This window comes from Carassius gibelio, chromosome B15, assembly GCF_023724105.1.
Source record: "Carassius gibelio isolate Cgi1373 ecotype wild population from Czech Republic chromosome B15, carGib1.2-hapl.c, whole genome shotgun sequence".
Taxonomy (NCBI): domain Eukaryota; kingdom Metazoa; phylum Chordata; class Actinopteri; order Cypriniformes; family Cyprinidae; genus Carassius; species Carassius gibelio.
The window spans coordinates 8,778,043-8,792,432 of record NC_068410.1 but is presented as its reverse complement, the minus strand read 5'-3'; the positions used below and the strand labels follow the sequence as shown (position 1 = coordinate 8,792,432).

General features: G+C 39.1%; 1 protein-coding gene across 6 annotated transcripts in view; it reads left to right on the top strand.

The window, feature by feature from the left end:
- Nucleotides 1-14,390, top strand: part of LOC127972518 (protein furry homolog) — a 55,482-nt gene that overhangs the window by 28,629 nt on the left and 12,463 nt on the right. For 5 of the 6 annotated variants that reach the window (XM_052576069.1, XM_052576073.1, XM_052576072.1 and 2 more), the window contains 25 exons: nucleotides 59-183; nucleotides 881-938; nucleotides 1,228-1,319; nucleotides 1,431-1,603; nucleotides 2,192-2,352; nucleotides 3,457-3,567; nucleotides 3,855-4,009; nucleotides 4,880-4,979; nucleotides 5,121-5,292; nucleotides 5,710-5,966; nucleotides 6,066-6,212; nucleotides 6,346-6,514; nucleotides 6,634-6,724; nucleotides 6,994-7,076; nucleotides 7,541-7,691; nucleotides 8,314-8,417; nucleotides 8,944-9,126; nucleotides 9,937-10,138; nucleotides 11,334-11,455; nucleotides 11,583-11,770; nucleotides 11,847-11,938; nucleotides 12,480-13,081; nucleotides 13,600-13,697; nucleotides 13,801-13,971; nucleotides 14,114-14,254. In XM_052576069.1, coding sequence (XP_052432029.1) covers nucleotides 59-183; nucleotides 881-938; nucleotides 1,228-1,319; nucleotides 1,431-1,603; nucleotides 2,192-2,352; nucleotides 3,457-3,567; nucleotides 3,855-4,009; nucleotides 4,880-4,979; nucleotides 5,121-5,292; nucleotides 5,710-5,966; nucleotides 6,066-6,212; nucleotides 6,346-6,514; nucleotides 6,634-6,724; nucleotides 6,994-7,076; nucleotides 7,541-7,691; nucleotides 8,314-8,417; nucleotides 8,944-9,126; nucleotides 9,937-10,138; nucleotides 11,334-11,455; nucleotides 11,583-11,770; nucleotides 11,847-11,938; nucleotides 12,480-13,081; nucleotides 13,600-13,697; nucleotides 13,801-13,971; nucleotides 14,114-14,254 — 3,948 coding nt within the window. Of the gene's footprint in view, nucleotides 1-58; nucleotides 184-880; nucleotides 939-1,227; nucleotides 1,320-1,430; nucleotides 1,604-2,191; nucleotides 2,353-3,456; nucleotides 3,568-3,854; nucleotides 4,010-4,879; nucleotides 4,980-5,120; nucleotides 5,293-5,709; nucleotides 5,967-6,065; nucleotides 6,213-6,345; nucleotides 6,515-6,633; nucleotides 6,725-6,993; nucleotides 7,077-7,540; nucleotides 7,692-8,313; nucleotides 8,418-8,943; nucleotides 9,127-9,936; nucleotides 10,139-10,361; nucleotides 10,440-11,333; nucleotides 11,456-11,582; nucleotides 11,771-11,846; nucleotides 11,939-12,479; nucleotides 13,082-13,599; nucleotides 13,698-13,800; nucleotides 13,972-14,113; nucleotides 14,255-14,390 lie in introns of all 6 variants that reach the window. The other variant, XM_052576070.1, reaches the window with a different exon arrangement.

The window sequence follows — 14,390 nt, the reverse complement described above, 5'->3', positions numbered from 1 at the left end:
GTCTACAGTCATACGCCCCAGTCAGTCATTTTTGACTTGATGTAATCTTATTCTTTAGATCCTCGGCACCCCGTCTGTGGCCTGGCTTCTGAAGCAGTTGGTCCCTCTGATGCGTTCAGAAAGCATTGAGATCACAGAGTCTTTGGTGCTCGGATTTGGCCGCACAAACTCACTCGTTTTCAGGTATTATGTAGCAAATATATAAACGTTTAAGATCTCTAATGATGTGACTGATGTTAACATTTAGCTGGGCCAAGTTCCTGCAAGACTCTTCATTCTCACATTAGAAAGTTTACTAATTTTTGATTATCACACATCACAACATAGTGTGTTTTATTGTTTGCTATGTGTCACGTAAGTTCAGCAAGATTATTTCAAATAAGATGTGAGTAGCATCTGATGTTTACATTGTAGTCATACCTCTGTTTTGCACTTTGTCAGGGTTTTTGAAATGACTTTGATAAGGCGATGCACAAACACTGTATGCATATAATTATGATACTATAAATGGCCAGGCAAAGAGAGCATTAAAATGTCAGTCATGGAAGAATGTTCAGTTTATTGTGCTTTTCTAATTGTGATGTTACTTTTTTGTGTATTAAGATGCCTATATGTATATATATATATATATATGTGTGTGTGTGTGTGTGTGTGTGTGTGTGTGTGTGTGTGTTTAGACTGTCTCTAAATCTAGACAAACCATTTTTCCAAAGCAGTAATCAATTGTCATATTACATTAGTTATGTCTGCTTATTTCAGTTCTTGGAAATCATAAAAAAAGTATTTATGGGAATTAGAGCAATTATTGGTCTATAAACCTTGGCAACACAGTATTGATTCTGTAGTCTTATTGGTTTTCTATTTGTTGTGTCTCGTACAGAGAGCTTATTGAGGAACTGCATCCTTTGATGAAGGAAGCTTTGGAAAGAAGACCTGAGGTCAGTTACAGTATATATAGTTTTTGGGATTGTTCAGTCGGATCAGCTAGTATGTGCCATAACTTGTTGTATTGTAAATGGCCCACTCAAGCAATGCATACATGACTTATCTTGCATGAAAAAAAAAGTATCACACTACAGGGTTCCTACAAACATAGGAAACCTTAAAATGTCAGGAATTTTTAACTGGTGAATTAATGAAATATTTTCTCTAGTTATTTATAGTTCTATAGGTTTCTATATTTATAATAAGTTTCTATAGTGATGTTTTGCATAATGTGTCCTCTAGAATAAAAAACGGCGAGAGAGAAGAGATCTGCTGAGACTCCAGCTCCTCAGGATCTTTGAGCTGCTGGCGGATGCCGGGGTCATCAGTGACAGGTGAGAAGGATGTTATTGTTATGGATTCTGTTCTCTGGACTCCTCCGTTGAATCTCATATGAACTCGCAGGCTACAAAACATGAAATGATCCCCATCTTTCTGTCTCTCAGCACTAATGGAGCTCTGGAACGTGATACGCTGGCCCTGGGCGCTCTCTTTCTCGAGTATGTGGACCTTACCCGGATGCTTCTGGAAGCTGAGAATGACAAAGACATGGAGATTCTCAAAGACATCCGAGCTCACTTCAGCGCCATGGTGGCCAACCTCATACAGTGTGTCCCAGGTGAAGAGGAAGACATCTCACAAGCTCAGTATACCCATTAATGTCACCACGAAATCAAAATTTAGCCCATTTACATTCTCAATACACCTTCTTGTTTTTGCACAAACCGTTTAATTCATAAATTGTCATAATATAGTTTTTTTTTACTTTTAATATTTATTCCTCACGTTAAAAATAATGACATCATACTGCTGGTCATGAAGCTATATTTAGCTCTGGGAATTGCTCTACATTTTCTTTGTTTAGGAAATGGAATTCATTGCTAGGTTACAGTGTATTCAGTCACAGGACTCCTGACATCAGTCTTGATTTCGACTCCCCGGTGGAGACATTGCCCAAAATAGCAGTAGATTAGATCAAGAGCCACTTCATGGGCAAATGAGTCGCAGAGTGGCCAGTCATTTTGCCTGTTTTTTTTTTTATTAAAAAACTAAACTAAAATCATAATTGTTTAGGCACTATCACAAAATATATATTTTTTTTTTCATGAAGCTTCCTGTAGCCCAACTTGCATTGATAAAACATGTAGCTTTGGATGTAAAATATATGTTTTCTTATACCTCTTCTTCTCCTCTCCTTGTTTCATAGTGCATCATCGACGTTTCCTCTTCCCTCAGCAAAGCCTTAGGCATCATCTCTTCATCCTTTTCAGCCAATGGGCTGGACCCTTCAGTATCATGTTCACGCCCCTGGATCGCTATAGTGACCGGAACCATCAGATTACTAGATACCAGTATTGTGCTCTTAAGGTAATACAGACTACATACATATATATATATATAATTTTTATATTTCGTTCCACTGCACAGTACTTTTTGCTTTAGATGGGTCTTATAAAATAAATAGATGTATATGCTTCATAATAAATACACACTGCTGTTTAAAAGTCTGGGGATGGAGCCTATTTATGTATTTGATCAAAATACAGTAAAAACTTTATTATTGTAAAATAGCATTGCAGTTTAAAATTACTGTATTCTATTTGAATATATTTGAATCAAAAATACAGTAAAAACCTATTTATTTGAAACAGTAAAACAATAATGGGAAATAATGTTACAACTGTCATATGATTTGTTTTGGAAAGGCTTTACTGTAACTTTAAAATAAAACAATACATTAAAAATATTTAATAAATAATTTAAATACATATCTTTACATATATTTGTATTTGGAATCTGCATATGAAATCTCTGGCTCTAATTTAAAACATTGCTTGTGTTGCTAATTCAGACCGCAGACATATACTCAACTAATTTTATCTCCAGATGTCAAATTATAGACCAGGAAGTACTGTAGCCATATTCAGTCCCAGACCTCAGTGTGGACACACATGCCAAAGAGACAAAAGTGGGTCCACTACGTGATGAATGAGTCCATTTGTGATGACAGTGCATGTGTGCTCTGTTTTGTCTGTGGGAACCCTGTACTCATTATGTCAGCTCTGTGCAAATTGACGACGTGTAAACATAAAGTTGATGTCAGGTTTGTTCAGGTTTGAATTTCTGGAGAAGTTCCACCCACCTCTAATGCTATTATTGTTTGTGGTTGTACGTGTAGCTTCTTGTGTTGCCGTAAACCCCTTCCCCATACTGGAAAGGCGGGTGTTGTACGACGATCATATATAATGTTGTAGCATTCGTCAAAGGTGTGTAATTTCAAGACCCTGACGTCATGCAAACACACAAACGTCCAGACGTGATATGAGTCCTATGAGCCTCTTCCCTGTTTCTTTGAAGTATTTTTTTTTGTTTTGTTGAACACGATAGGATGTGATTTCCTCAAAACAGGAAATTCCAAGTTTTGCATCAAAGCTTTGAATGAAAGAATGTTGTTTTTTCTTCCTTTGATAGGCCATGTCGACTGTGCTTTGTTGTGGCCCTGTGTTCGACAACGTTGGGCTCTCTCCTGATGGCTACCTCTATAAATGGCTTGATAACATCCTTGGCTGTCAGGATCTGCGGGTATGCGACCAAACACTATGATACAACATGACCCACATATGTCCTCAATCACTCCTTTAGTGTTCATGGCGCTAAACTAACACAAAACGTCTTTGAAATGATTCTCAGAGTGTGCCATTTTGATCCAGTGCAGATTGGCTCAGGGATTTTTTTATAAGATAAAAACTTTTATTAGATGTCTCTAACTCTTTATTTCTCAGCTTGTGAATGACTGATATTTTGCTTTCATTGTTCTGCACATGTTGATTCCTGAAGTGAAAGTCTGGCTTTGATCTGATTCTCCTCAGGTGCATCAGCTGGGCTGTGAGGTGGTGGTTCTTCTGCTGGAACTGAACTCAGATCAGGTGAATCTGTTTAACTGGGCCGTGGACCGATGTTATACCGGATCCTGCCAGCTGGCTTCTGGTTGCTTCAAAGCCATCGCCACTGTCTGTGGTAGCAGGTACACTGGGGCCTGAAAATGGGAAAGAGGAAATATTGCACAAAAGTTTGAGATCTGTAAGATTTCCTTTATGTTTTTGAAAGAACTTTCTTATTTGCATCAAAAATACAGTAAAATAATAATAGTGTGAAATAATATTACACTTATAAATATATTTATATTTTAACAAATTAAAAAAATGCAATTTATTCTGATGTTTTTTTTCAGTTTATTTGATAAATAGAAAGCTCAAAAGAACAGCATTTATTTTAAACAGAAATCTTTTGTTACATTATAAATGCTTCTAAATTACTTTTGATTAATTTAATGAACCTCCTTTGAATAAAAATACTAATTTATTTTAAATTCACTGACAATAACTTTTACATTTATTTTTATTTTTTTTTAGTTGTGAAATTTACCTTCAGTATAACATTTACACAATTTTTATACAGTATTTATTATACAGTTACAGTATAAATTTAAATGCTGTATAACATTTATAAAATGTTATACAGCATTTATTATACAGTATAAATTTGATCTTTAGTATAACATTTATACCATTTTTGTACAGTATTCATATATATATATATATATATATATATATATATATATATATATATATATATATATATATATATATATATATATATATATATATATATATATATATAAAGGGTTTTGTCTGACTACTTCTCTTGCCAGATTTCCCACAGAAGATAAAATCCATTGGCAGTGTTTGCCTGCTTTCTTTCTCATGATAATTTGTTTACGTGTATAGTGCCAAGACTAGATGTGTCTTTGGACAGAAGCCTCTCATTCACATATTTAGCAAAAGTAATCTTATGTGTAACTTGTTTTATGTACGTCTTTTGTTTTCCTTCACAGAAACTACTCCAGTGATATTGTGACTCTGCTGAACCTTGTTCTCTTCAAAGCGTCCGACACAAACCGGGAGATCTACGAGATCGCTATGCAATTAATGCAGGTCAGAGAGAGAACATTCTCTGCCAAAGAGAATGGTGAAAAGTGTTGCAATAATAGAAAGTGTACTGGATTAAATTGCGTGTTTGTGTGCTAATCTGTTTGTGTGTGTGTGTGTGTGTGTGTGTGTTTTCTGGTTGAATAGATTCTGGAGGCCAAGCTGTCTGTGTATTCTAAGAGGATTGTGGAACAGAAAAGTGGTGCTATCCTTTATGGGACACATGGGCCTCTTCCACCCCTCTACAGTCTCTCTGTAACCCAGCTTTCAAAGCAACTTGCCAGAATGTACCCTGAACTCACCCTGCCCCTTTTCTCAGGTATAAAATGGAAGGACAGAGATGGACACACTGTGTATTTGTGTTAATGCCACTGCTTCTCTTATAGGTGAAAACTCAAACTCCTAAAACTTTTAACTGCAAAATGTGATCTTAAAGGGGTTTGTCTCTGGCTTTAATACAACTTAAGTACTGTTGACCGCATATGTGGCACAATGTTATTTTAATATTATTTATATACTACTATAGTATTTAGTAATGTTTTATTAGCTTCTATCTTTATATTTTTAACAGAAGAAAGAAACTCATACAGGTTTGAAAAGAAAAACAGTTTAGATTTTAGGGTGAACTATCCCTTTTCATTGAACCCCCAGCAGATTTAACAAAACGTGCAGAAACCCCATTCATATTTATGATTTTGTATTAATGTAGATATGCTTTTGTATCTGTCATCTCTAGAGGTGAGTCAGAGGTTTCCCAGCACTCATCCAAACGGGCGTCAGGTCATGCTGACCTACCTGCTCCCTTGGCTCAGTAACATCGAGCTGGTTGATGGAGGCCTGCTGCCCACTGTCCTGAGTCCGAGCAGCTCTGGAGACAGCAGGAAGGGATACACTCACAACACCTCAGCACCTCACCTGCTCCGAGGCACAGGCTGGGGGTCACTGCAGGCCTCCTCTCTGGTCCTAAACAACCTCATGTTCATGACCGCAAAGGTATGACTGTGAATCGCTGTTACTTCAGTGTTTGCTAGACTCTAAAGCTCTAAAGATATCACTCCAGCATATTGAGTCGTGTGTCTCTGTGTGTGTTAGTACGGGGACGATGTCCCAGGTACAGAAATGGAAAACGCTTGGAATGCTCTGGTCAGTAATGAACGGTGGACTAATAACCTGCGGACCACCATGCAGTTTCTCATCAGCTTATGTGGAGTCAGCAGTGACACCTCTCTTCTGCCTCATGTATGTTGTATATTGATTTTTTTAATTATGTTTTGGTGTCAGATTTGATCAGATTTTATTGATAAAGCAGGTCATTTGGTTAAAGAATGGAAGCTAAGTTGTCAAGTTATGTGTGTCCTCTATTTATGCTCAGATTAAGAAGGTGGTGATCTACCTGTGTCGCAACAACACCATTCAAACCATGGAGGAGCTGCTCTATGAGCTTCAACAAACAGATCCTGTGAACCCCGTAGTGGTGCACTGTGACAATCCTCCGTTCTACCGCTTTTCAGCCACAAGCAAAATTACCACCACCACTTCAGGTATGCATGCTAGAGAGTTCATGTGAATGTATATATATATATATATATACATTAGCACTCATGTGTTGCATGTATCACATGCCACATGATATATTAATAAATACTGCATGTCTCTAAAGGTCCACCTTCCAGCAGCAAAACTTTGGTGTGTGGCCAGGAAAACATCCCTGACACCGATGACTCGCCAATCACAAAGGAGTGTGATGACAGGTATGTGCCACAAACCACGCTATTTACATATGTGTCCTAACACTCCTTCTATTAATGTCATTTTTTCTTTGGTAACGTTTAAACACAGTTTGAGGTTACACCAACCTTAAGCATTACAAACATAACTCATTATAATTCATCATGAAGCAGACAACTTTATACCAAAGCAGCTTCCTGTACACTTCCCCTGGAGCAGCCTAAGATTAACTGTCTAGATCAAGGGCATGTATATATTTGATACATATATTGATTTTTTTTGTCAACCAAAGGCTAAGCAACATCTTACGAGCACACAACCGCCTGGAGTCTCGGTACAGCAGCAGCTCTGGAGGTTCCTACGATGAGGAAAAGAGTGAGTCAAGCTATTAGCTTCAACAAAGGGGCAAAACAGTTCGGGATTGATTGATATATTTACTACAGTATATGCTGTGGAGGAGCTTCTGAGCAAAGTCAGGTTTAACAGTTGGAACTGGAAGTCTGAAACGCTTCCCCTTTGGCCATGGATGTCGAGACAGTCCTGGCCCGAGGATGTTAAATATTATCAATAACTTTAAAGCAGTAAAATCTTTCAGATCTTTCGTGAATTTGAGATGATGTTTCTGATAGCCAGCTCAAGTAATACATTTCAGCTTGAAATAGTTTAAACTTACGCTTAATGGTTTTTGAGCAGGATTACAATAGACATGAAGTATGGCAGTTATGGAGTTTGTCTGTCTACATACCACTCGTGCTTTGAGGGTAAATTCCAGGTTTTATTACAAGTCTCATGGATGAAAGGCATACCTGTCAAGGATGGCATGTTGTTTTTAACTGCAGGTGAGCCACCCCCTCCGTATGCCATGTGGCTTATGAGCGTGCTGGAAACCAATCAGCCGCTTCCTCTTCCCATGCCAGTTAACGGAGGCTGCTGGGCACCGCTGGTCGACTATCTACCTGAAACAGTCACCCCAAGAGGACCCCTCCACAGGTCAAACGTCTGGATTGTATTTTATTTGACCTTATTTATCCATTTTTGTTTGTTTTGACAAAATAAAACAAATTTAATCATGTATTTATTTATGATGTTACAATAAAACAGCCTTTAAGTAACAAAAGTAAATCTATAGTTTATATTATGTAACATCCTTTCATTCAGATTTAGATCAAATGTCCAAGTCTTGTAGAGAATTCCGTACTAGCTTTCAAAGCACTGTAACTTGAGTCATTAAATGTAATCTCTCATCATAAAACGTGATTTTTATCATTCCCACGGATTATGTAATCCTGAAATCTTAAAGCACGTCACTCTGCAATTATCAGACAGATGGGAAATAGATGATCTGAAGCTGCAGTGCTGCCGTCAGAATCCCCTTTGACCCGAAAAACAAACAAAAGCATGATCACATGTTACCAGTGTTCTTTTTAACGTCTACTTAGGAACTATGATAACAATGGCCATCACTAACGTAATGACAAAACCAACATACTCCCTTTAAGAAATGTGTTTTGTCACCCAAAGCTGTAAATATGTTGTGTTCTTTTTGAAAAGTCATTGCTGGTATGTGTTTTTGTTCATGTACTGAAAGACCAGTGTGTTTTGTCTGGTGCAGGTGTAACATCGCTGTGATCTTCATGACGGAGCTGGTGGTGGATCACAGTGTGAAGGAGGACTGGGTTCTACACCTCCCTCTACTGCTCCATGCCTGTTTCCTGGGTCAGTAGAGCCTCTGTGTTCTGTTCTCATCCCAATTTGGGGCATTTAACAGAGATTACACGTCTAGATTAAGGCTGCAGAGCCTCAGTCAGGTGTTCTCACATATATAAAGTGCTGCTTTTACTGTAGTACATGTTATTTTTATCCAAAATGGGTTTTCTTTTGTCTTCTTCTTTTTTTCTAATCTCATCTGAACTATTGCATCCCTCGATGTGTCTTATGACTGCAACTATGTGGCTTGCTATGAGAACATTGTTATCAGTGAAGGCAGTATCTGCTTTCTCCTGAACATGTAGGATGGAGCCACCTTATCTGTTTTTGAACTATGTGAAATATGTGTATCTCCGCGGATTGAAATCATTATTCAGTTCAAATCAAAACAACATTTATGTGTTGAAAGACTAAAGACAAAACAAAGGCTAGAAGCAGATATTCCCACTCATCCCGTCCATAAACCACCCAAATGGAATGTACAAATGCAAACCTTTATCTTTAAGATTTGGGCTCTTTTTTTTTTTTTTTTTAGGTATGGACCACTACCGCCCAGAGGTTTTTGAACACTGTAAGAGACTCCTCTTGCACCTTCTCATCTCGCTATCTTGCAACAACAATTTCAGCCTCATTGCCTCTGTTCTGCTAAACACCAGAGATGCCAACAGCAACAAGAACCTGACTTACAAACCCTTCTACCAGCCTGAGTTCTACACAGGTATGATATGATATGTCCAAAAAGAAATGAAAACATCGTTTGTGTGGTTAGTGGTAAGTGTCAACAGGGGTCACCAGGAGTCAGAAGATACAAATAATATGATGCATACTAAGCCTATGATACATATATAAGGCTTTAATAAGTACTTTGAAACTATGCTGCAGCTGCATTCATTTTGTTTTTATATAATTGTAAGATCTGTAAATGAAGGGCAAATTCAATGATGAATGCTTTAAGATTTGTGAAACTACATTTTATTAAATGTTGTGAATTTCTGCCTCCTTTAGAAGACATTTAGCATCTTTTCATGAATCCTGTTCATCACACCCTCCTTGAATGAACACTTACTTATTGGCTTTGGTATTTGACACATACTGTAGCTTTGGAGAGTCCAGTCATTTTGAAATCCTGTGGAGGGGTGGAGGGTGAGAATTCTTATCTGTGCAAGAACAACTTCTGGAAGTGCAGCCAAAAAACAATTTTATGTACACAGAGTGCCTAAAGGTCTGATTAGAGCATTCCTATGGACTATTTTTATCTTTTTGCTCCAAAGAGACGGCGGTCTCAATGTTTTTCATGCTTTTAAAACTTGTTTAGGCAAAGTCAAAATGATGCTGATAAGATGTCATTCGCCAGCCCCTGTCATAACAGCATAGTGATTGAAGTATTGTTCTTTTTTTGGCCCAATTAGGAACATTATCACACTATTTCTCTCGCCCAAATATTTCAGTTGAGTGGGTTAAAATGTAGGCTCACCTTTAGAACTGGTTCCTTCCCAAACATTTAATTCATCCTACGTGTGGTGTTCAGGTGGTGTGGACTTCCTCCGGAATGGCCAGGCGTCTCCAGTTCCCGATTCTGGCCTCAGTTCCTCTTCTACCTCGTCCAGCCTGAGCCTCGGAGGCAGCAGCTCCAATCTTCCTCACCTGGCCCAGGAAGAGGTGGAGCAGATGGAGAGCAGCACTGAAGATGACGAGAAGAGCAGCAAACTCATAGAGTTTCTCACTACCAGGTAAAGAAGAACCTACAGTAACACACGTTTGGGATCATGTTTGTTTTTGATCGTGATAGGTACAGTAGATAAATGCTGTGATGTTTGTGTTATATTAAATTGAAGTTATACTTAACAAATGAAGTTTAAATATTAATTTTAATAAGGGCCAGATAACCTCTGCACTGTTACTTGTTCTGGTTATGTAACTACAATGAAGAGTCATTTCATGTGAATATTCCAGAGCTGTTCAGGAACTGATTCAGGAAATGACACATCTGACACGTCTTACATCTGACATCACTCAAGATGTTACAGACTTGTATGTTGCATTTCATCAGTCTACATCAGAGCGGTTCTCACTGGGGTGTTGGTTAAAAGGGTATCCGCCTGATGTTGGTGCTGGTGATGGTTCTTTCACGCTATGTTCACACTGCAGACAATTCCAGATTGGTTTTCAAATCCCATTTTAAGAGTGGCAACACTGTTATTTGCTCTTGATCAGGTGGATCTGTGTGGCATTTGCAGTGTAGTTATTTTCTGCCATTATCTTTGGTTGCCAAATGAAGGCATTTGCCCACTACTGAGTGACTTTCTTCTACAATAACTGGAAGTATTGAAGCTATTACTGGGGGTATTGAAATTATTATTATCGTGTTGACAATTATGGTCAACAAAGAAAAGCGGTCCGGTTGGAATTGGATTTGAAATAACTGGATTTGTGGTGCTAGTGTGAACAAGTTTTTACTTAAGTTCTTTACTTCTTTTTTCACTTAAATATTGATTGAAATTACAGTAGTCATCATTTGAAGTGGATCAAAACCTTTCATCAAAGTTTTCCTAAAACCAAAACAATACCCGCTCTGGTCTTTGGAGAACTTTGATTAACTTTTTTTTGATCCACTTTAAGTGTCGACTACTGTATTTCTCGCCTCATCTTTAAATATTTCATGCATGTTCATCATGCATGTTTAAAATATTTAATGTACAGCAATTGCTGCCTGATTAGTTCGTTTATTTTGTTTTGATTGAGGAAAGTTCTATCAAAACTTAAGAAACACAGCAACAGGTTTGGTGGTTTGCAGGGATATAGCATCTTTTGGCCTAGTCTTCCATCTAGTGGCCGTTTTGGTCACTAGCAAGTAATATTCAAACCACATTGCTGTCAAGTTTGCATATGTAAGAGATCATATTAATAATCACGTGGTTTGTTTAGGCCTTTTGGACCATTGTGGAGCCATGAAGACATCACTCCTAAGAATCAGCACTCAAAGAGCACAGAACAGCTCACCAACTTCCTGAGACATATAGTGTCTGTGTTCAAAGAGTCCAAATCAGGTAAGTCACATTCTGGAACCCTAAGTCATTCCAATGTTCGTCTACATTAATAGGGAACAGCTTGTGACATTAATCTAATTTAAATGTATATCCCTATATTTGCATGCCACGTTCTATATGTTCGTAGACATTCGGCTTGAGCAGCAGTTGAGTGAAGTGGCGTTGCAGATGGCTCTGTGCAGCTCCTCCAGACATTACGCTGGACGTTCCTTCCAGGTGTTCAGAGCTCTGTGGCAGCCCCTGTCAGCGCTGGCCGTGTCTGACTTGCTTTCACGCTTGGTGGAGGTGGTCGGGGAGCACGGGGAGGAGGTTCAGGTGAGCTTCTGGTTCTGTAATGAGTGTTCTGACTGATTCAGTGAGCGATTAAGCTCAGAATGCATCTTCTCCGCAGGGTTATGTGATGGAGCTTCTCCTCACTCTTGAGTCAGTGGTGGATAATCTAGCTGAGTGCTTGAAGAACAGTGACTTCTTTGTCATACTAAGGTAAGTTCCTGCCATCCAACACTACGTCTGTCATGACCACTGTCTTCAAAATGATTGACATTAGCATACAGTTAGGTTTGGCAGTATGGTTCTGTTCTGGGCAAAAACTGAGGAGGGAGAACAGCAATAATAACCCCCCAGGGCAAACAGAACAGAACAAAGCAGATATCATTATATGATATTTAAGTGTAAGACATTATTCAAGATAAAAGGAGGAATATCAGCAAGCCAAGTCCCGACTGTGGTGAAAAGGAGGAGCTGGGAATGGAGGAGGGTAATTTGCTATTGAGCACACGAAAAAGCTGCTGAATAATACTGAATATTAAATTAACACAAGGCAGATAGATTGTAGTAGGTAGTACATTGTGTACAGTAGTTTTCTCAATAAGTTTTGATGATAATTGTTGATTATTTACAAGCCTTAGAAATTTGCGTATGAAATGTAATAGAGTAGGCTTTAAAGGGTTAGAGTCTTCTAACTTCAACATCAAAAGTCTAAGAGGCTTCGATGTTTGTTAGTGATCAGTCTGTGTTCCTGCAGGGCATCTTCGCCAGATCTTCCATACAGCGGCAAGTTAACATTAAACCGTAAAAGCAGCAGTCAGCTGGACCTGATCCCAGGAACAGGCGCTGCCTCTGAGCGAATACGTCACCAGCGTAGCTACTCGGTACCCAAGCGCTTTGGCGAGCCTGAGCGTTCCTCCGAGGTTCCCCGGAGTGCCACCTTGGATCGCATCCACCATCATCAGAGCAATATCTCCAAGCTCAGATCCCTCTCCTCGTCATCTTCCAGAGACAACGTGGTCTCCACCGACCCAGCCAACGCCAACCATCCACGCAACCTGCTGGCCACCATCTTTTGGGCAGTGGTGTCACTCATGGAGTCCGACTTTGAATTCGAGTACCAGATGTCCCTCAGGTTGTTAGGGAAGCTGCTAGGCCACATTTCATTGGATAAGCAGGAATACAGAGACAAGCTGGAGAAGATCCAGATCCAGCTGAAATGGAAGGAGTTCTCCGGGCTTCAGCAGCTGCTTCTGAAGGGCTTCACCTCTGCAAATACCACAGAACTCACCTTGGAGGTTTTCAGCCAGCTCACGCCCGTCTCACGCCTACCTGTGGTGGACACCTCACAAGCCATTGGTAGAATTTACATTACCAGCTAAATATACCTTTCTAACATAATTCTCCATTACCGTATTTTCGGACTATAAATCTCACCTGAGTGTAAGTCGCATCAGTCCCAAAATACGTCATGATGAGGAAAAAAAACATATATAAGTCGCACTGGACTATAAGTCGCATTTATTTAGAACCAAGAACCAAGAGAAAACATTACCGTCTACAGCCGCGAGAGGGCGCTCTATGTCTTCAGAGTAGACTACAGGAGCACTGAGCAGCATCTCTGGCAGCATAGAGCGCCCTCTGGCGGCTGTAGACGGTAATGTTTTCTATTGGTTCATTTCTCTTGGTTTATTTCTCTGGGTTCATGTCAAATTAATTTTGATAAATAAGTCGCACCTGACTATAAGTCGCAGGACCAGCCAAACTATGAAAAAAAGTGCGACTTATAGTACGAAAAATACGGTAATCTACCAGAATTCATGATCATGACTTATTTCAAGTGGGATTCTGAAAACAAATCTGCTATTACCTTTCAGGTTTCCCACTGAACGTGCTCTGCCTCATCCCCCATCTTGTGTTACACTTTGACTCACCTACTCCATTCTGCAAGGACGTGGCTGAGAGAATTTCCCAGGTCTGTTCTTGTTACCTCAACCACACTATAAATGCACTTTTATAGCTAGTCAGAGAATCTGCATCACATCTGTTTGCTGAAAATCCCTCATTTTGATTTACAGGTTTGCCTTGAGGAAAAAAACTCCAAGCTGTCCAACCTTGCCCATGTGATGACCCTGTACAAAACGCACTCCTATACCCGGGACTGCTTCTCTTGGGTCAATGTGGTGTGCCGCTACCTCCATGAAGCATTCAGTGACAGCACGCTCAGCATGGTTACTTACATGGCGGAGGTAGGGAGATCACAAATAAAAGTTAATCTTACGACATTTGAAATTTTAATGAAAAAAGTATAATAAACCAGACGAGAATGTAAACGTACACATACTTTGTGTTCAGGAAAGCTTTCTAATACTTTCTGTGTTTTGTCAACAGTTGTTGGAGAAAGGATTACCCAGCATGCAACAGACTCTTCTGCTAATCATCTATAGTCTACTGAGTCACATGGATCTGAGTGCTATTCAAGCCAAACTCTTCAACGTGGAGGTTCTAACAACCATAGAGAAGTTTGTTCAGGTGTGACTCCTTTAATTTTTTTTATGGAATTTGTTCCACAACTTTAATTCAAATTTAGTCATTCACATATGCTGTTTGCCAAAATGACCTACAGTGTAATGTTATTTTATATACTATTATATACAAATAATTACAT